At 46.2% G+C, this 21,426-nt stretch overlaps 1 protein-coding gene across 2 annotated transcripts; it reads right to left on the bottom strand.

Moving 5' to 3' along the window:
- Window positions 1-387: 387 nt before the first annotated feature.
- LOC133340207 (zinc finger protein OZF-like) lies at window positions 388-20,789 on the bottom strand. 2 transcript variants are annotated; one of them, XM_061548234.1, is made up of 5 exons: window positions 20,721-20,789; window positions 16,657-16,784; window positions 13,293-13,708; window positions 4,770-4,813; window positions 388-3,189 (listed from the first exon to the last, which is right to left on the bottom strand). In XM_061548234.1, exons 2-5 carry the CDS (start codon window positions 16,767-16,769, stop codon window positions 1,951-1,953), a joined length of 1,812 nt encoding a protein of 603 aa, XP_061404218.1. In that variant the 5' UTR covers window positions 16,770-16,784; window positions 20,721-20,789; the 3' UTR covers window positions 388-1,950. The 2 variants fall into 2 exon arrangements, with proteins under 2 accessions (XP_061404218.1, XP_061404217.1); XM_061548233.1 differs by lacking the exons at window positions 4,770-4,813; window positions 13,293-13,708; window positions 16,657-16,784; window positions 20,721-20,789 and adding exons at window positions 8,853-8,925; window positions 9,211-9,300 and having other exon boundaries at window positions 388-3,310.
- Window positions 20,790-21,426: the final 637 nt, after the last annotated feature.

The following is a 21,426-nucleotide window of genomic DNA, read 5'->3' as shown; positions in this document are numbered from 1 at the left end:
TGTTTGTGTGTGTGGGTCGATGTTTGTGGGTCTAAGTCCATGTGTGTGTCTTTTTCGCTCGGGCAACGCCGGGTACTTCCCGCGAGTACTCTTATATAAGCGCACTTCATCTATCTGTGATGAACGCTGCACTTTCCATCGTTTTCATGCAGGGGGTGCTGCAAACCTACACGCACCCTGCATATGAACGACGGAGGCACAGGGACAGACGTTCGATCGCGTTGGAATCGAACTGTAGACGGCGGTCTTCTCGCACGGCCAGCTCTGTGTCGCCTCATCTCCACCCCGCGATCCCAACCAGGTGAAAGTCCGCATCGAACCGAACCCCGGTAAGGCCATCTAGTTAACTGGAGAAAATTCAAATGAAATGTCGTTTTCAACGAAGTCTTCCAGATGTAAAATGATAAGCTTTTATTGAATAAACACAATTCAAAACAATACAATTCAAAGTTGTTTCATTTTAAAACTTCAAAACGGAGCATCGGGTGCTTGCGTGGATGGATCGTTCGTATGCAATTTTTTCGTGACTTTCCTGGCCCAAGGCCGTAAATCGTTGCGAGGGGCATCGCAGGCAGTCAGGCTTGCTTCACCCCATGGTTGTGAACATCCAGACGTTAATCGGCAAGGACCATTTCTTGTCCAAGTTCGCCAACATATAAGACATCAAGCAAAATTATGAGTGTCGTGGAGAATGTATCTACTAGATGTGCTCTGCCTTGTAACCGAATACAAATCTGTACCAAAAATGCATTTCAAATGTGCTCTTAGAATTACCTCCTTGCTATGAAGCAGATCAGCAGACACGACATCTTTCATTTATCGATCTCTCCACGAAACAAATGAATGTTTTACACAAACTATAACTAGCACAGCCGTCTGGGAGTGCGTCAATGATTCAGTACAAGCCACCTGTGGACCCTTATTGGTGCACAGCGTCTCAACAGCAGCCGGGCTTGTTTCAACCGATAGTTACGGACATCCAGACGTTAATCAGCAAGGAGCATTTCTAGTCCGAGTTAGACAAAATCTACGTCAACACGTAATGCAAAATTATAATTCGTGTTGTAGAGAATGTAACTCCTCTACGTTTAACTTTTAAGTGGTTTGCCTTGTAACTGATGAATGATCCGAGTGTGCTCCCTATTTCAAAGACAATGAGTTGTTCCAGAGGGAGATGCTTCCTGAAAACACAAAAATACCCTTTGACCTGTATCACAAGAACAATGAATCTCACCTGAGTGATCTGTACAGGTTACTCCAAAAACACACACTTTGTCCTAACATGACTTAATCAATGTTTGACCCTTGTAGACAAAATGTTACATGTACGCACACAATCGGACAAGTGTTCATTCTAAATTATTGACAATCATTTTTACGAAGTTAAATTACTGCACTGAAATATGCTGCATCAGGTTACATCGTATTAACAAGATAAACAAAAAACACTGTCTGCTTAATAGTGTATGTACAACATACTATTGTGTCATTCAAAACGAGTAGGCCATTGCATGCTGGCGTCTGGGTCAACATTTATAAATTCTAAACATTACCTACAAACTCCACAACTGAGATGCCACATCAACCATCGCCCCCTACTGACAGGCTCTTGTCCACATGCAGGCCGGTGCAGGGCCACCACCTTGTGCCACACAGGGGCAGCTGCCACTTGGGATGCTCTTCGAGTGTTTGAGACGAGATACGATACAAAACTCCGAGTTGCTGAGATGATTAAGCAAGCACAATATAAATGCAATTGATAACATTGTGAATGCTTGGGAGCTTATTGGCTCCCGCTCCTGGTTAGAGATCTACCCAACACACAGGTCCACAAAGACTGGCCGCTCTTACCCTGCAGGTTGAACCTAGCAATTGAGTGTTCAACTTCTAATTCTTGTCATTAAAGGCCTGTGACAAAGGTGCGTCTATTGGAGCGACATCGTCTCAAGCTTACGCATCTACCGGGTCTCCATTTGACTTTGTATTGTCTCGGAGGAAGTCCACCCACACCTCCACTTCCACAAACTGCTGGGAGTTGCCTCGCTCTGCCTCACAGTCAGAATTCTCCTCCTGCTTCACGTTGCCTCCATCGATGTGAAGGTCCGATTTGGGAGTTGAATCTTCATCTTCACATTTTACCTTCACTTCTTCACTCTTCACCATCACTTCTTCACATTTCACCTTCACCTCTTCATATTTCACCTCGTTACCGTTAAAAGTGTCCATGCTGGGATTTTCTTCCAGTTCTTGTTTCATGAGGGATGGGCTCATTGCAACACTTTGACTTTCACAAGCTGATTTTAGACTCCACTCCTTGTGGATCTTCTGATGCATGTGTGTTCTCTGGTGTTCTACAAGAGTAGATGAATGTGCAAACGCCTTCCCACACACATTGCACTTGAAGGGTTTCTCTCCCGTGTGTGTTCTCTGGTGTACTACAAGAGCAGATGAATGTGCAAACGCCTTCCCACACACACTGCACTTGAAGGGTTTCTCTCCCGTGTGTGTTTTCTGGTGTGTTATAAGAGCAGATGAATGTGCAAACGCCTTCCCACACACAGTGCACTTGAAGGGTTTCTCTCCCGTGTGTATTCTCTGGTGTGCTACAAGAGTAGATGAATCTGAAAACGCCTTCCCACACACACTGCACTTGTAGGGTTTCTCTCCCGTGTGTGTTCTCTGGTGTTTTACAAGAGTAGATGAATCTGAAAACGCCTTCCCACACACACTGCACTTGAAGGGTTTCTCTCCCGTGTGTGTTCTCTGGTGTACATGAAGAGTAGATGACCCTGCAAATGCCTTCCCACACACACTGCACCTGAAGGGTTTCTCTCCCGTGTGTGTTCTCTGGTGTTTTTTAAGAGCAGATGAACGTGCAAACGCCTTCCCACACACACTGCACTTGAAGGGTTTCTCTCCCGTGTGTGTTTGCTGGTGTTTTTTAAGAGTAGATGAACGTGCAAACGCCTTCCCACACACACTGCACTTGAAGGGTTTCTCTCCCGTGTGTGTTCTCTGGTGTGCTACAAGAGTAGATGACTGTGCAAACGTTTTCCCACACACACTGCACTTGAAGGGTTTCTCTCCCGTGTGTGTTCTCTGGTGTATATTAAGAGTAGATGACCCTGCAAACGCCTTCCCACACACACTGCACTTGATGGGTTTCTCTGCTGTGTGAGTTCTCTGGTGCTGTGTCAAATGTTCAATATGATCCGTGCTGTATGCACACCAGTCGCATTGTTGCCTTGTCGTACCGAGCTGCGCCGACTGCCTTTGCTCCATCAGACAAATTCTGCAGAGGAAGCGACAGCTGCAGACAGAAAAATATAATATCCACACCATCTACACGTCAGTATCAATGCACAGAGGAATGCCTATATATAAAGTCACACATGACTTACACGTCTATACTTATTCATATATTCATGATATAGTGAAAAAGTGTCCCAAATTCATCACAAGGGCTGTTATGGCACACAATGAGAGGGCGAATGGTCATAAAATGCCTGGAAGCCCTTGTATCTTCAAAATGAACGTTAACCCAAAACTCTGAGCACACAATTTCGGCTGTCTGGCTTCAAAATAAATGTTTATGAAAGCAAAATTTAGCTGACAAAGCAAAGGGTGTTGAAAATAATACTATTTGTATTATGCACAAATGCATAAATGAATGTTCTATCACAACTTAGAGGTGTGAAGCCAGGCTCAGATGTCCTTGATTGCTGGGATGAACAGTTCCGACTTCAGCTGCTGCACATGTGCTGTGATCACTTCCTGACTCCATTCTTACAAAGAGTTCCAGAGGAAAACAAAAATAAACTACTGTTTTGATATAACCTCCGTGCTCAATAGAGTTAATAGACTTTACTGCAAATACAAACTTCATACTGTCGCACAGAGGCAGAGTCAGGATTTTCAGGTGGGGAGGGGGGGTAACATCTCCAGCAATGAAAAATGATAGTTGTTAGAGAGTAAGGAGTTGTTAGTCAGTAAGGAGTTGTTAGTAAGTAAGAACCTCGGCATCGCGCTCGCTGAAGGTGTTGATGCCTTCAGGGAAGCCGTGTACTGTAGACGCAACTGCGCACAATTCTGCGAGTCGCTTGCAATTGCTTTGTCGTTACGGACTGTTGTCCTCTCAGAGAGTCCCTGGCACGTAATACTTTGCCACACGGTGGTGGTGGGGGTCGCAAAATGCCGATTTATCTACGTATAATAAAGGGAAATTTGTGAATATGTCTGTTCGAAATGTTTAGCATACTTCCCGACATGCAACAAACTTGAAATTTGGCATGTGGGTAACTTCCACACTGTACACAATGGGAAAAGTATAAAAATAGACTTTTGTATTTTGGGAAGGGGGCGGGGCGCAATAATGCATTCATTTTGCACGCAAGTGAGCAGTGACATCACATCTGTGATCACATCTGTGATGTCACACCCGCATGCGGCAGCGTTACGCAGTGTGCATGCTGACGTCACCCCCCCCCCCCAAACACTCCGCGTAGGCCGTGTTTAATCCAAAACAAGTATCCAAGTCCCGGGCGAAGCCGGCTAGTAAAACTAGTCTATATATAAAAGTAAAATGTGTGGATATGTGTGTCTGATCGAAATGTTTAGCATACTTCCCAACATGCAACACGCTTGAAATTTAGCATGTGGGTAGGTTCCATACTGTACACAAAGTCATAACTATAAAAATAGACTTTTGTGTTTTGGGAGGGGGGGGCGAGAAATGACCATGGAGTATGTGGCGTCAACCCGCATCACACCTGAGTTAAGTGCTCTGCAATGCTTACCCCCCTACCACATGGCTCTTCGCGCGCCGTACTTCTACAGCTGTTAACAGTGTGCAGGTTGGTGCTTCCCTCTAGGCCGATGAAGTCGATGGCTTCTCGGAGTTTCAATACAAATCCGTGTGAAGAACGGGTACAACTGCCATCTTAAATATAAAGCAGAACTTACACCTGCTTGTTTGTGTGAAGCAGCAAAAACTCTCCAACGCTGAGCTCTGGCGTCATGACATTTTCACAGCTTTTGCTGTCTGGAAGATCGAAGTGAACACCACTATTTTCAGGTTGCCACGTCATTCCCTTCCCGAGTTGCCGAAATCTACATTACGTAGAAGTGGGTTAAGGTTGAATTTCCTTCAGTGAAAAACATCCGATTTAGTTAAATGTATTTATTTCAGCTTTTTTCTTTCTTACAAGAATACAATTCAGGGGTTTTCACTGGCATGGTTCACAGGTGGTGGTGTCCAGACCCATGCCTGGCCACCTTCACCTGCTCAGTATTAATGCTTCCTCACTTCACCAAGTAATTCATTGAGGATCAATCAACACAGCCGAGGCTGTGTGCCTCTCTCTCTAGTGAGTGAACACCGCCACGCGTCTATAGTAAACACCGCCACGCGTCTACAGTGAACACCGCCACGCGTCTAGAGTGAACACCGCCACGTGTCTAGAGTGAATACCGCCACGCGTCTAGAGTGAATACCGCCACGTGTCTAGAGTGAACACCGCCACGCGTCTAGAGTGAACACCACCACGCGTCTAGAGTGAATACCGCCACGCGTCTAGAGTGAACACCGCCACGCGTCTAGAGTGAACACCGCCACACGTCTAGAGTGAACACCGCCACGTGTCTAGAGTGAACACCACCACGCGTCTAGAGTGAACACCACCACGTGTCTAGAGTGAACACCACCACGTGTCTAGAGTGAACACCACCACGTGTCTAGAGTGAACACCACCACGCGTCTAGAGTGAACACCACCACGTGTCTAGAGTGAACACCGCCACGCGTCTAGAGTGAACACCACCACGTGTCTAGAGTGAACACCACCACGTGTCTAGAGTGAACACCACCACGCGTCTAGAGTGAACACCACCACGTGTCTAGAGTGAACACCGCCACGCGTCTAGAGCGAACACCGCCACGTATCTAGAGTGAACACAGCCACGCGTCTAGAGTGAACACAGCCACGCGTCTAGAGTGAACACCACCACGCGTCTAGAGTGAACACCACCACGTGTCTAGAGTGAACACCACCACGCGTCTAGAGTGAACACCACCACGTGTCTAGAGTGAACACCACCACGTGTCTAGAGTGAACACCACCACGCGTCTAGAGTGAACACCACCACGTGTCTAGAGTGAACACCGCCACGCGTCTAGAGCGAACACCGCCACGTATCTAGAGTGAACACAGCCACGCGTCTAGAGTGAACACAGCCACGCGTCTAGAGTGAACACCACCACGCGTCTAGAGTGAACACCGCCACGCGTCTAGAGTGAACACCGCCACGCGTCTAGAGTGAACACCACCACGCGTCTAGAGTGAACACAGCCACGCGTCTAGAGTGAACACCGCCACGCGTCTAGAGTGAACACCGCCACGCGTCTAGAGTGAACACCGCCACGCATCTAGAGTGAACACCACCACGCGTCTAGAGTGAACACAGCCACGCGTCTAGAGTGAACACCGCCACGCATCTAGAGTGAACACCGCCACGCGTCTAGAGTGAACACCGCCACGCGTCTAGAGTGAACACCGCCACGCGTCTAGAGTGAACACCGCCACGCGTCTAGAGTGAACACCACCACGCGTCTAGAGTGAACACCACCACACGTCTAGAGTGAACACCACCACGCGTCTAGAGTGAACACCACCACGCGTCTAGAGTGAACACCGCCACGCGTCTAGAGTGAACACCGCCACGTGTCTAGAGTGAACACCGCCACGCGTCTAGAGTGAACACCGCCACGCGTCTAGAGTGAACACCACCACGCGTCTAGAGTGAACACCACCACGCGTCTAGAGTGAACACCGCCACGCGTCTAGAGTAAACACCACCACACGTCTAGAGTGAACACCACCACACGTCTAGAGTGAACACCACCACGCGTCTAGAGTGAACACAGCCACGTGTCTAGAGTGAACACCGCCACGCGTCTAGAGTGAACACCGCCACGCGTCTAGAGTGAACAACACCACGCGTCTAGAGTGAACACCACCACGCGTCTAGAGTGAACACAGCCACGTGTCTAGAGTGAACACCGCCACGTGTCTAGAGTGAACACCACCACGTGTCTAGAGTGAACACCACCACGCGTCTAGAGTGAACACAGCCACGCGTCTAGAGTGAACACCACCACGTGTCTAGAGTGAACACAGCCACGTGTCTAGAGTGAACACCGCCACGTGTCTAGAGTGAACACCACCACGTGTCTAGAGTGAACACCACCACGTGTCTAGAGTGAACACCACCACGCGTCTAGAGTGAACACAGCCACGCGTCTAGAGTGAACACCGCCACGCGTCTAGAGTGAACACAGCCACGTGTCTAGAGTGAACACCGCCACGTGTCTAGAGTGAACACCACCACGTGTCTAGAGTGAACACCACCACGCGTCTAGAGTGAACACCACCACGTGTCTAGAGTGAACACCACCACGCGTCTAGAGTGAACACCACCACGCGTCTAGAGTGAACACCACCACGTGTCTAGAGTGAACACCGCCACGCGTCTAGAGTGAACACCACCACGCGTCTAGAGTGAACACCACCACGTGTCTAGAGTGAACACAGCCACGTGTCTAGAGTGAACACCGCCACGTGTCTAGAGTGAACACAGCCACGTGTCTAGAGTGAACACCACCACGTGTCTAGAGTGAACACCACCACGCGTCTAGAGTGAACACCACCACGTGTCTAGAGTGAACACCGCCAAACGTCTAGAGTGAACACCACCACGTGTCTAGAGTGAACACCACCACGCGTCTAGAGTGAACACAGCCACGTGTCTAGAGTGAACACAGCTACGTGTCTAGAGTGAACACCACCACGCGTCTAGAGTGAACACCACCACGTGTCTAGAGTGAACACCACCACGCGTCTAGAGTGAACACCACCACGCGTCTAGAGTGAACACCACCACGTGTCTAGAGTGAACACCACCACGTGTCTAGAGTGAACACCACCACGCGTCTAGAGTGAACACCACCACGCGTCTAGAGTGAACACCGCCACGCGTCTAGAGTGAACACCGCCACGCGTCTAGAGTGAACACCACCACGCGTCTAGAGTGAACACCACCACACGTCTAGAGTGAACACCACCACGCGTCTAGAGTGAACACCACCACGCGTCTAGAGTGAACACCGCCACGTGTCTAGAGTGAACACCACCACGTGTCTAGAGTGAACACCGCCACGCGTCTAGAGTGAACACCACCACGCGTCTAGAGTGAACACCGCCACGCGTCTAGAGTGAACACCACCACGTGTCTAGAGTGAACACAGCCACGTGTCTAGAGTGAACACCGCCACACGTCTAGAGTGAACACCACCACGCGTCTAGAGTGAACACAGCCACGTGTCTAGAGTGAACACCACCACACGTCTAGAGTGAACACCACCACGCGTCTAGAGTGAACACAGCCACGTGTCTAGAGTGAACACCGCCACGTGTCTAGAGTGAACACCGCCACGTGTCTAGAGTGAACACCACCACGCGTCTAGAGTGAACACAGCCACGTGTCTAGAGTGAACACCACCACGTGTCTAGAGTGAACACAGCCACGTGTCTAGAGTGAACACCACCACACGTCTAGAGTGAACACCACCACGCGTCTAGAGTGAACACCACCACACGTCTAGAGTGAACACAGCCACGTGTCTAGAGTGAACACCGCCACGCGTCTAGAGTGAACACCACCACGCGTCTAGAGTGAACACCGCCACGTGTCTAGAGTGAACACCGCCACGTGTCTAGAGTGAACACCGCCACGTGTCTAGAGTGAACACCACCACGTGTCTAGAGTGAACACCGCCACGCTGTTGACGAGCCTCACCTTGTTGTTATTGTTGTTGTGGGCAGGTCGCTTCTGAAAACAAGAGCGGTACAGCAGCTCAAGCGGGCGTGGCCTGGTAAAAATAAAAACTGTGTTAATGTTTAAAGTAAAACAAAGGTACAAAGTGGCGAGCCGGGTGAAGACAAATTCAACTTAAGCGAGAGAATTGAAGCGAACGCGACCAGGCGAGGGCAGGAGGCACTAGGCCCCGCGTTGTAAAGTTTAAATCTGGACATCGCTTCCATGCTCGCTGCTACTCAATTGACATCCCTACGAGAGAGAGAGCGAGGCTCTACCTCGGTAAACAACAACAACAACCACCACAACAACAACCACCACCGTAATGAGAATTTCTCACCTCGGATGTCAGTGCACGGGCCGAGTGGCAACTTCCTGGTCCCTCGTGACGTCACGCAGGCAGCAGGTGACATGACGTCACTCGCGGGGTACGATGACACTCCCCTCCCACAATGAGCGGCTCTCAACTCGCGACGCCTTTCACGAATAAATTATGTTAATGAGCCGCCAGTCACCGGGCGTGGCTTTGCCCAAATAAGGATTGGCACTGGGACAGACATCGGCAGCGGCCTAGCGGAGGTGACGTCACGCTCAAGAGCGCGGTGGTCGGGGTAGGTGACATGACGTCACTAGCGAGGCACACTTCCCCATTGCGTTTGACGCCGATGAGATCACGCGGCGCTGTGACGTCAGAGGGCGGGGTCAGAGTTCAAGTTTGTTGACAGAAGGCGAGCGGCAGTGACGTGGTGAGCGCTGCGCTCCGCACCGACCAGCCGAGTTCCATTCCCGCTCGTGGCCAACGCCGCCAGAGACACTTTCTGAGCCGGTCCTGAGCCTCCCCTACGTCGACTCAGCCTCAAACGAGTCCCCGGTGCGGTGTGTCAACATCGCCAGCACTGGGGAGACAAAGGCGGCCGGGCGTGGTGCTGGCCACCCACCCCCCCCTCTGTGTGTGCCGTGACGACCTCCACCGGGTCTGCTACTCGCTGTGAGCAGCACTTTGTGGATGTCGCGGCTTGGCTCTCCAGCACACCGCTGGCGACATGTCACGATGACATTTTCACGTCCATAAAAAGAAAATCGCCATACGAACCTAGGCCGTTTTTTGGCAAAATTGATCCAATTTTTTAAAGCTTTTTTTGCAACGAAAAGTGCATTCCTTGGTTGTGTTTATAGCCTGAGTAGCCCATATATTACGTTAAAAAGTGTGGAATTTCATGTATTAAATTTTCGAATATAAAAAAGTTAATCGGCATACTGTGCCGTTTTTAGGCTCAATAAGCCAAACTTTTGACAGCTTTATTTTTGGACGAAAGTTAATTCCTCTATTGTATTTATCCTTAGTATGCCATGTATTAGATTAAAATGCCGTTTTTGGTCAATAATGGCCAATTTTTTACAGCTTCATTTTTCAACAAAAGTGCAATCCTCGGGTGTGCTTAGCCTTAGTATTCTATATATTACGTAAAAAAAGTGGTAAATTTCACCATGAAATTTTAAAGTAAAAAAATAAAATTGGCCAAACTTTCACAGTCTTATTTGTCGACAAAGGTGCATTGCTCCATTGTATTTAGCCTTAGTATGCTATGTATTAGATTATAATTGGAAAATTTCACGATAAAATGTTCACGTCCCAAACAGAAAATAGACATACTAAACCTCTGCCGTTTTTGGCTAAAATTGAACGAATTTTTACAGCTGTATTTTTTAATAAAAAGTGCATTCCTCGGTTGTGTTGAGCCTGAGTAGCCTATATATTACATTAAAAGTGGGAAATTTCACCATGAAATTTGAAGTAAAAAGATCAAATCGGCATACTTTACCTATGCCGTTCTTGGTCAAAATTGGCTACATTTTCATAGCTAGATTTTTCAAGAAAAAGTGAATTCCTCCATTTTGTTAAGCATTAGTATGCTCTATATTACTTTAAAAGTGGGAAATTTCACGATTAAATTTTCACGCCCCAAAAATAAAATCGGGGATACTTACTTACGTTTTAACCAAAAATAAAATCGGGGATACTTACTTACGTTTTAACCAAAATAAGCCAAATTTTCATAGCTTTCTTTTTCAACAAAAAGTTAATTCATCAATTATATTTACCCTTAGTATGCTATGTATTAGATTAAAAGTGGAACATTTTATGATGAAATGTGCACGTCCCAATATAGAATATCGGCATACTAACCTATGCCGTTTTTGGCCAATAATGGACAAATATTTGCCACTTCATTTTTCAACAAAAGTGCAATCCTCGGGTGTGCTTAGCCTTAGTATCCTATATATTACGATAAAAGGTGGGAAATTTCACACCAGGTACTTTCCGCGAGTACTCTTATATAAGCGCACCTCATCCGTGATGAACGCTGCACTTTCCTTATTTTTCATGCAGGGGGCGCTGCAAACCTACGCGCCCCCTGCATGAACGACGGAGGAGCAGGGACAGACGTTCGATCGCGTTGGAATCAATATGCAGACGGCGGTCTTCTGGCACGGCCAACTCTGTCACCTTATCTCCACCCCAAGATCCCAACCAGGTGAAAGTCCGCATAGAACCGAACCCCGGCAAGGCCATCTACTTAACGACTAGAGAAAATTCACACGAAATGTCGTTTTCAATGAAGTCTTCCAGATGGAAAATGATATCAGCTTTTAATGAAGAAATACAATTATCTAATGCAAAACAATATACAATTCAAAGTTGTTTCATGTTAAAACTTCAAAAGGGAGCATCGGGTGCTTGCGTGAATGCGTCGTTCGTGTTCAATTTTCTTCGTGACTTTCCTGGCCCAAGGCCGTAAATGGTTGAGGGGCACCGCAGGCGGTCAGGCTTGCTTCAACCCCATGGTTGTGAACATCCAGACGTTAATCGGCAAGGACCATTTCTCGTCCTAATTCGACAAAATCTACGTCAACACGTAATACAAAATTATAATTCGTGTTGTTGAGACTGTATCTCCTCTACGTGTAACTTTTGAGTGGTATGCCTTGTAACAGATGAATGATCCGAGTGTGCTCCCTATTTCAAAGACAATGAGTTGCTCCAGAGGGAGATGTTTCCTGAAAACACAAAAGTACCCATTGACCTGTATCACAAGAACAATGAGTCTCACCTGAGTTATCTGACCAGGTTACTTGCAAAACACACACTGTGTCCTAACATGACTTATTCAATGTTTGACCCTTATAGACAAAAGGTTACATGTACGCACACAATCAGACAAGTATTCATTCTAAATTATTGACAGGCATATGAACAAAATTGAATTACTGCACTGAAATATACTGCATTAGGTTACATCGCATTAACAAGAAGCTAATTAAAAAATACGCACCGTCTGCTTCACAGTGTATGTACATACTAATGCACCATTCAAAACGAGTCGGCCATTGCATGCTGGCATCTGGGTAAAAAGTTTAGCAAATTCCAAACATTACCTACAAACTCCACAACTGAGATGCCACATCAACCATCACCCCCTACTGACAGGCTCTTGTCCACATGCAGGGCCACCACCTTGTGCCACACAGGGGCAGCTGCCACTTGGGGATGCTCTTAGAGTGTTTGAGACGAGAAACGATACAAAACTACGAATTGTCGAGGCAATTAAGCAAGCACAATATAAATGCATATGAGAACATAGAGAATGCTTGGGAGCTTATTGGCATTCGCTCCTGGTTAGAGATCTACCCAACACACAGGTCCACAAAGACTGGCCGCTCTTACCCTGCAGGTTGAACCTAGGAACTGAGTGTTCAACTTCACATTCTTGTCATTAGAGGCCTGTGACAAAGGTGCATCTATTGGAGCGGCATCGTCTAAGGCAGTGGTTCTTAACCTTGTTGGAGGTACTGAACCCCACCAGTTTCATATGCGCATTCACAGAACCCTTTTTAATTGGAAAAATACAATTATTTTTTCAAATTCAAAACATAGGTACATGTTTTACTGGTGCACAATCATACGAGTCAGGTGTGTGTCTTAACCTCCGCCGAACCCCTGTGACTGACTCACCGAACCCCTGGGGTTCGATCGAACCCAGGTTAAGAACCACTGGTCTAAGGCTTACGCATCTCCCGGGTCTCCATTTGACTTTGTATTGTCTCGGAGGAAGTCCACCCACACCTCCACTTCCACAAACTGCTGGGAGTTGCCTCGCTCTGCCTCACAGTCAGAATTCTCCTCCTGCTTCACGTTGCCTCCATCGATGTGAAGGTCCCATTTGGGAGTTGAATCTCCATCTTCACATTTTACCTTCACCTCTTCACATTTCACCTTCACCTCTTCACATTTCACCTTCACCTCTTCACATTTCACCTCGTTACCTTCAAAAGTGTCCAAGCTGGGATTTTCTTCCGGTTCTTGTTTGATGAGGGATGGGCTCATTGAGGCACTTTGACTTTCACAAGCTGATTTCAGACTCCACTCCTTGTGGATTTTCTGATGCTTGTGTGATCTCTTGTGTCTTTGAACATGTGATGACTGTGCAAAGGCCTTCCCGCACACACTGCACTTGAAGGGTTTCTCTCCCGTGTGTGTTCTCTGGTGTACTACAAGAGCAGATGACTGTGCAAACGCCTTCCCACACACACTGCATTTGAAGGGTTTCTCTCCCGTGTGTGTTCTCTGGTGTGCTACAATATTAGATGACTGTGCAAACGCCTTCCCACACACACTGCACTTGAAGGGTTTCTCTCCTGTGTGAGTTCTCTGGTGCAGTGTCAACTGTGCAGGACAATCCGTGCTGTATGCACACCGGTCGCATTGTTGCCTTTTTGCACCGAGCTGCGCCGAGTGCCTTTGCTCCATCAGACCACTTCTGCAGAGGCAGCGACAGCTGCAGACAGAAAAAGAAGAATATCCACACCATCTACACGTCAGTATCGAGGCACAGAGGAATGCATATACACAGTCACACGTGACTTACACGTCTATAGTTGTTCATATATTTATGATATAGTAAAAAAAAAGTGTCCCAAATTCATCACACGGGCTGTTATGGCACACAATGAGAGGCCAAATGGTCATAAACGTGCCTGGAAGCCCTCGTATCTTCAAAATGAACGTTAACCCAAAACTCAGAGCACACAATTTCAGCTGTTTGGCTTCAAAATAAATGTTTATGAAAGCTAAATTTAGCTGACAAAGCAAAGGATGTTGAAAATAATACTATTTGTGTTATGCACAAATGCATAAATTAATGTTCAATCGCAATTTAGAGGTGTGAAGCCAGGCACAGATGTCCTTGATTGCTGGGATGAGCAGTTCCGACTTCAGCTGCTGCACGTGTGTGCTGTGATCACTTCCTGACTCCATTCTTACAAAGAGTTCCAGAGGAAAACTAAAATAAACTACTGTTTTGATTCTAGATTTGAAGCTTTCGTGACTGCAAAGATTCATATTCTTAGGTTTTTTCGGTTAAGTCACGTAAGTAAAACATCAAAATAAAAATAAAATAAAAATAAAAAATCGTCGTGATTTTTATTTTTATTTTATTTTTATTTTGATGTTTTACTTACGTGACTTAACCGAAAAAACCTAAGAATACTGTTTTGATATAACCTATGTGCTCAATAGAGTTAATAGATTCTAGATTCGAAGCTTTCGCGACTGCAAGGATTCATATTCTTAAGTTTTTTCGGTAAAGTCACGTAGGTAAAAACATTAAAAAGTAAAATAAAATAAAAAATCACGACGTTTCGGAGGCAACACAAGCTTCCGTCTTCAGGTGGTACCGTCACAGCCACGACAGCTGTATCAAGTAAATGAGAGATTGCAGTAGCTACCACTCCGTTTATATAATGGTTAGAGAAGGTGGTGGGGCAAGGGCCGCATACTTTTTATTAATATGGTAAGGTGAGGCTTAAGACTAAGAGTGGAGAGGTGCGGTTTGTGACTACCTGTGACAGGGAGACCGCCACTAAACATGGTAAAACTGTAATAGTTGTCTGTCAAATAAGATTGGCAAATAAGTGTAGTTAAATCTTTTTTGCATGGTTAATCACATCTTTCCAATGATTACTCAGTTTGTAACCGTCATCACGGTTGAAATTATGTCTGTGTTTGTATATTTGTATGGCTTCGTGTACAAACCTTTGATGGTAGCCAGGAGGTTTGCAGAGAACCTTGGTCTCGGAAAATACAATTTCATGAGAGCCCACCGAGTTGTAGCAATGATCGGCAACGGCTGAAGAATCAGTTCTGCCGTGTTTCAGATCTGACTTGTGAAACACGGCAGTGTTGTGTATGTACCCCCTTTTTATTTTTTTAATATTCTTTTTTTTAAAGAATTATTCTGCCAACATATATATCGTTTTTTTTAATAGACACTGGGCAACGTGGAACGAACACTGCCCCCACACTTCCACAGATGTGCGCATACCTCATTTCAAAGGAAAGAGGGCATGAAAGAGGGCAATCAAGGTCATAAAAACTCCCCGAATTTCACACAAGAGGAACAAGGGAGGGGGGAATGGCAGGCGGGGGGTTAGAATGACACCCTTTCGTAAAAAGCCTTACAAAACCAGGCACCACGGAGGAAGAGATAATTATATTCTTAACAAAGAAACAGCATTGACGACAAAAAGCACATACGGGTCTTTGAACCATGTTAGATACACAAAGTTACCAACTTAGCCATGAAGATTAAGCAAACAGTATCCATCCTCACTCCAATTGGAAATCAGACTACAGTCTGCACCAGAATCGCGACTCATCATTGTTAATTAAATACTGACATTATTTACCTTTAAAGAATTTCTACACGGCCGGGCCGAAGCATCGAAGAATAATTATGGCATCTATTTCGCTCCAAAACAAAGATCCCTAGCCGGGATATCAGATTAAATAATCACAAGAAGTCAAATAATAAGTACGGAATTAAAGTAGAAGAGGAATCAAGGGCGGAGAAGGCTCTCAAAATTAACCAAACGCAACACCCATGGGAAGCGAGCAACACGGCCGTCTTTGTCTTTCCGAGAGGATCTCCACACGCAGGCACAAAGCCAGGAAATGACACCCATAAAGGTTGGGGCAATGGCTCAAAGGAAATTAACACGTCTTCGAAGATAAATAAATAAGCGCATGCGCCGGGTGCTTCCACCGTGGAAACAACCGTCTTTGTCTCCCCACAACACGGACAGCAAAAATTGCACACGCGAGGAAATAACATTTCCATGAGAGATCGGGTCACGATGAAACATCGTGAACACGGTTTCGGCATAACTTGGGCATAATGGAACCAAGCAGCAAATAAGTCGCATTTCAACTTCCAAACCAAAACAACTTAAGCTGTGCGAGACAAAAGATATGATCCCCGAGCAAGGGAGGGAATAATTAAGCTCGCTTAACGCGTAGGTTTTCGTGACAAATATTATTCAGTAACAAAACATGGATTCGAATGTTTTTTTTATATATAACTCGACGCGAATCATCGGTCTGGCTAATGGATAACTTCGGTGGCGCCGTCACGAGGCCCCCACCCCCCCCCCCCTTTTCTTCCAGAACGACACACAGCTGTGTCTTCAAAGCTAATAAACACACGGACGGACACGCACACGACACACACACAGACGCAGATGGTTCACACCCACAGGAATGTTTTATGACAGACTTTGAACAACTCGGGAAACTGAGTGGAATTTCCAGATATAAACCGAAGGAAAATCCATACAAAGGAGATCGCCAGGGCTCTGAGCCCCATCTCGTCGCCTGGGCTTCGGCTCCACCACAGATCTTCACGAGCTCCGGCCTACATCTCATCTCGTCTCCGGGCTAAGGCCCCACCAGAGATCTCCAGGGCGACAGCCATCTCTCCTCGCCGCCGCCAACGAAGAAGCTCCTGTCATCCAGAAGGACGAGGCTCGTGGGGTGGCGACGTGCGTCGCCTTGACGTGCATCGCCGAGGTGCGCGCCTGCCGCACACGAGTGAACGAGCCAGCTCCCTTGCCGCCACCACACACGTGCTCGCCTGACCACGCAAACGAGCGCAGCCACGCCGTCAATCTTCGTACGGGCTCAGCCGAGGCAGGAGTCTGAAGCAGCCGATCACCGCAGCCGCGACAAAGAGGGCCCTTCTCCGAAAGTCGTTCGTACCCACAACTTCCCTCACGTAGGCTCACACGCGCTCGCGTCGACGCCCACCTCCCTTTGAGACTATCTATTTCGTCCTTACCATCATATCAACCCTACACAATTATCGGAAGACTGATTATCAACTACATGAACCATCAGCTGGCCATGAGGAATCGTGGCCCATCGAGTGATTAAGAGTCCGTCGGTTATAAGAGTGAGGTTGTTTCCGTGCCTTTCCCTTGTTCCGCTCATCACATAGGCGATCAATAGACTCGTCGAGGCAAACTCAACCTCCCGAAATCCTCATTACGAATCGACCGTACACAGAGAGAGAAAATCTTGTCAAACCAGTTTCCTTTGTCATAGAGTCTCGCCGAAGCATTAATTAAAACAGAGCCAGATTCGCTCTCCCACACCCACGCCCTCACCCACCATTATATCAAACATTCCGTTAAAAGTATTTTATACTTGCCGATGAATCTATTGACATATACTTTCGCCTCTGGGATACAATAAGTGCTTTTGATTACCGCAAAATGAAGTGTGTCATGCTTGTTTTCAAATTCGGCCAGTCGCCGATTGTGATCGATACAAAAACGAACTAATGAGATGCCTGGTGGGAAGGTAGAGGTTACGATTGTTAGGAGGGTTTTTAGTCATTCAGTTCGTTAAATGCACAATATCGCAAATGCATAAGAGTTTTGAGTTATTCAATTTAGTAAATGCATAGTCTCGCAAATGCATACGTGTTCATTCATTCATTTTAGTCAAATGCTTAATCTCGTAATTGCATAAGAATTTTAGTTATCCATATTAGTCGAATGCATAATATCGCAAATGCATAAGAGTTTGGTTATTCAATTTAGTTAAATGCATAGTCTCGCAAATGCATACGTGTTTATTCATTCATTTTCGTCAAATGCATAGTCTCGTAATTGCATAAGAGTTTTAGTTATTCATATTAGTCTAATGCATATCGCAAATGCATAAGAGTTTGGTTATTCCATTTAGTTAAATACATAGTCTCGCAAATGTTAGAAGTGTTTAGTCATCCATTTTTCGTTAAGTGCATAATCTTACCCATGAATTATCGACGCATGTTTGACCTGCATGATAGAATGTCACATGCTTGTTAGAATAAAATTGTTACCACAGAAGCATATCGAGTGTTCCTTCCAAGTCCATGCAAAACCATCTTATTCTTGATAACTGTATCCTGTGATGAGATATGAAAATGGAGACCTAAAATATCATAACACACACTAGGATAATCGGTAAACGTTTAATCGATGATAATCGTGTTATCCTGATTGAGATAACACTGGATAAACGAAGCTGAGCCTAATTATCATAACTGCACACATTAACAGAATCGCAAGCATCCGCATAAATTACTACGATTATCTCCGCGATTATCATAATTTATGCATATAATTACTCACATTATCATAATATATGCATATAATTACTCATTATCATAATTTGTGCATATTAATACACACATTAACATAATTAATGTGATTTGCGCATTTTTCGGAAAATTATTAATTTTTATTATTTTTATCAAAATTTCATAATCCAACACATACAACAGCAGAACTTATTCTTCAGCCTTTGCCGATCATTGCTACAACTCGGTGGGCTCTCATGAAATTGTATTTTCCGAGACCAAGGTTCTTTGCAAACCTCCTGGCTATCATCAAAGGTTTGTACACGAAGCCATACAAATATACAAACACAGACATAATTTCAACCGTGATGACGGTTACAAACTGAGTAATCATTGGAAAGATGTGATTAACCATGCAAAAAAGATTTAACTACACTTATTTGCCAATCTTATTTGACAGACAACTATTACAGTTTTACCATGTTTAGTGGCGGTCTCCCTGTCACAGGTAGTCACAAACCGCACCTCTCCACTCTTAGTCTTAAGCCTCACCTTACCATATTAATAAAAAGTATGCGGCCCTTGCCCCACCACCTTCTCTAACCATTATATAAACGGAGTGGTAGCTACTGCAATCTCTCATTTACTTGATACAGCTGTCGTGGCTGTGACGGTACCACCTGAAGACGGAAGCTTGTGTTGCCTCCGAAACGTCGTGATTTTTTATTTCATTTTACTTTTTAATGTTTTTACCTACATGACTTTACCGAAAAAACCTAAGAATGAGAGTTAATAGACTTTACTGCAAATACAAACTTGACACTGTCACACACTCAGAGGTGGAGCCAGGATTTTCAGGTAGGGGGGGGAAACCCCTCCAGCAATGAAAAATTACAGGAGTTGTTAGTAAGGAGTTGTTAGTGAGAAAGGAGTTGTTAGTAAGAAAGGACTTGTCCCTTGCTTTTCATTCGACGCGTGTGATCGTCATCGCACTCGCTGAACGTGTTGATGCCTTCAGGAAATAAAAATAGACTTTTGTATTTTTGGGGGGGGGGGGGGAATGACCATGAAGTATGTGGCATCAACCCGCATCACACCTGAGCTAAGCGCTCTGCAATGCTTACCCCCCTACCACATGGCTCTTCGCGCGCCGTACTTCTACAGCTGTTCACAGCGTGCCGGGAGATTTTAGGTGGCGCTTCGCTCCTGGCCGATGAAGTCAATGGCTTCTCGGAGTTTCAATACAAATCCGTGTGAAGAACGGGTACAACTGCCATCTTAAATATAAAACAGAACTTACACCTGTTTGTTTGTGTGAAGCAGCAAAAACTCTCCAACGCTGTGAGCTCTGGCGTCATGAAATTTTCACAGCTTATGCTGTCTGGAATGTCTAAGCGAACGCCACGTCATTCCCTTCCCGAGTGGCAAAAATCGACCTGACGTAGCAGTGGGTTCAGGTTGAATTTCCTTGAGTGAAAACATCCGATTTAGGTAAATTGAAGTGTTTCGGCTTCCTTCTTGCAAGCATCAATTTTTTCAGGGTTTTTCATTGAATTATGAGGGAATATTAAATTAATCCAAGACAAGAATCCAAGTCCCGGGCGAAGCCGGGTAGTGAAGCTAGTTACTAATAAACCCCAATGATCCTATCAAAATTAGGGATTTATATCGGATCGTTGGGGGGGCACGTGCCACCCCACCCCCACTGGCTCCACCACTGTCACGCACTGGCATGGTTCACAGGTGGTGGTGTGTCCAGACCCACGCCTGGCCACCTTCACCTGCTCAGTATTAATGCTTCCTCACTCCAAGTAATTCATTGAGGATCAATCAACACAGCCGAGGCTGCGTGTCTCTCTCTCTCCGTGGTGAGATGTTAACTACCTCTCCTGGCATACAGGAAGTCGTGGGTTCGATCCCAGCCTTGACGCCTGCTGTATATTTGGAGTTTGCGTGCCTCTCTCTCTCTCCCCCCGTGGTCGCGTCGATTTCCCTCCGTGTCCCCCGGTTGTCCCCACTCCACATGCAGAGAGTGAACACCGCCACGCGTCCAGAGTGAACACCGCCACGCGTCCAGAGTGAACACCACCACGTGTCTAGAGTGAACGCCGCCACGCGTCCAGAGTGAACACCGCCACGCGTCTAGAGTAAACACCGCCACGCGTCTAGAGTGAACACCGCCACGCGTCTAGAGTGAACACTGCCACGCGTCTAGAGCGAACACCACCACGCGTCCAAAGCGAACACCGCCACGCGTCTAGAGTGAACACCGCCACGTGTCGAGAGTGAACACCGCCACGTGTCTAGAGTGAACACCGCCACGTGTCTAGAGTGAACACCGCCACGTGTCTAGAGTGAACACCGCCACTCTGTTGACGAGCCTCACCTTGTTGTTATTGTTGTTGTGGGCAGGTCGCTTTTGAAAACAAGAGCGGTACAGCAGCTCAAGCGGGCGTGGCCTGGTAAAAAATGAAAAAAAACGTGTGAATATTTAAAACAAAACAAGTTACAAAGTAGCGAGCCAGGTGAAGGGAAATTAAAACTTAAGCAAGATACTCTTTGGTTCTTTCGGTAAAGTCACGTAGAATAAATAAATACATTATATAATAGCATACGACGTTTCAACTGCAACACAAGCAATCATCATCAGGTACAAATGAAAGAGGAAACAAACCTATTAAACTTAGAGTCAGCTAACATAACAGTCAACACCCTACCTGGTTGATAACGTTCTTCCAAAGATTGCTCAATTTGAGAGAGAGACATGGAGACACATAGACAGACACATAAGCAGAGAGAGATGACACAGAAAGAGACACATATAGACACACAGAGAGAGATGACACAGAGACACACAGAGAGAGACACACACACATAGACACACAGAGAGAGAGACACACATAGACACACAGAGAGAGATGACACAGAGAGAGACACACATAGGCACACAGAGAAACAACGCCTCTGTGTTGAGGCCTTAAATAGAGAGGGGGGGGGGGGGTAGAGAAACTAGCACGTCAATGCAAGGCCGTAGCCATGGAGTCAACATTGGGGGGGACCAAATCTTCCACGGGTCTGGGGTCCCCCCCCCC

This window comes from Lethenteron reissneri, unplaced genomic scaffold (assembly GCF_015708825.2).
Source record: "Lethenteron reissneri isolate LAM-NWPU_2019-01 unplaced genomic scaffold, ASM1570882v1 scaffold_88, whole genome shotgun sequence".
In the NCBI taxonomy this organism is placed as follows: Eukaryota; Metazoa; Chordata; class Hyperoartia; order Petromyzontiformes; family Petromyzontidae; genus Lethenteron; species Lethenteron reissneri.
The sequence above is the reverse complement of the archived record's forward strand: the minus strand, read 5'-3'. Positions and strand labels throughout refer to the sequence as shown.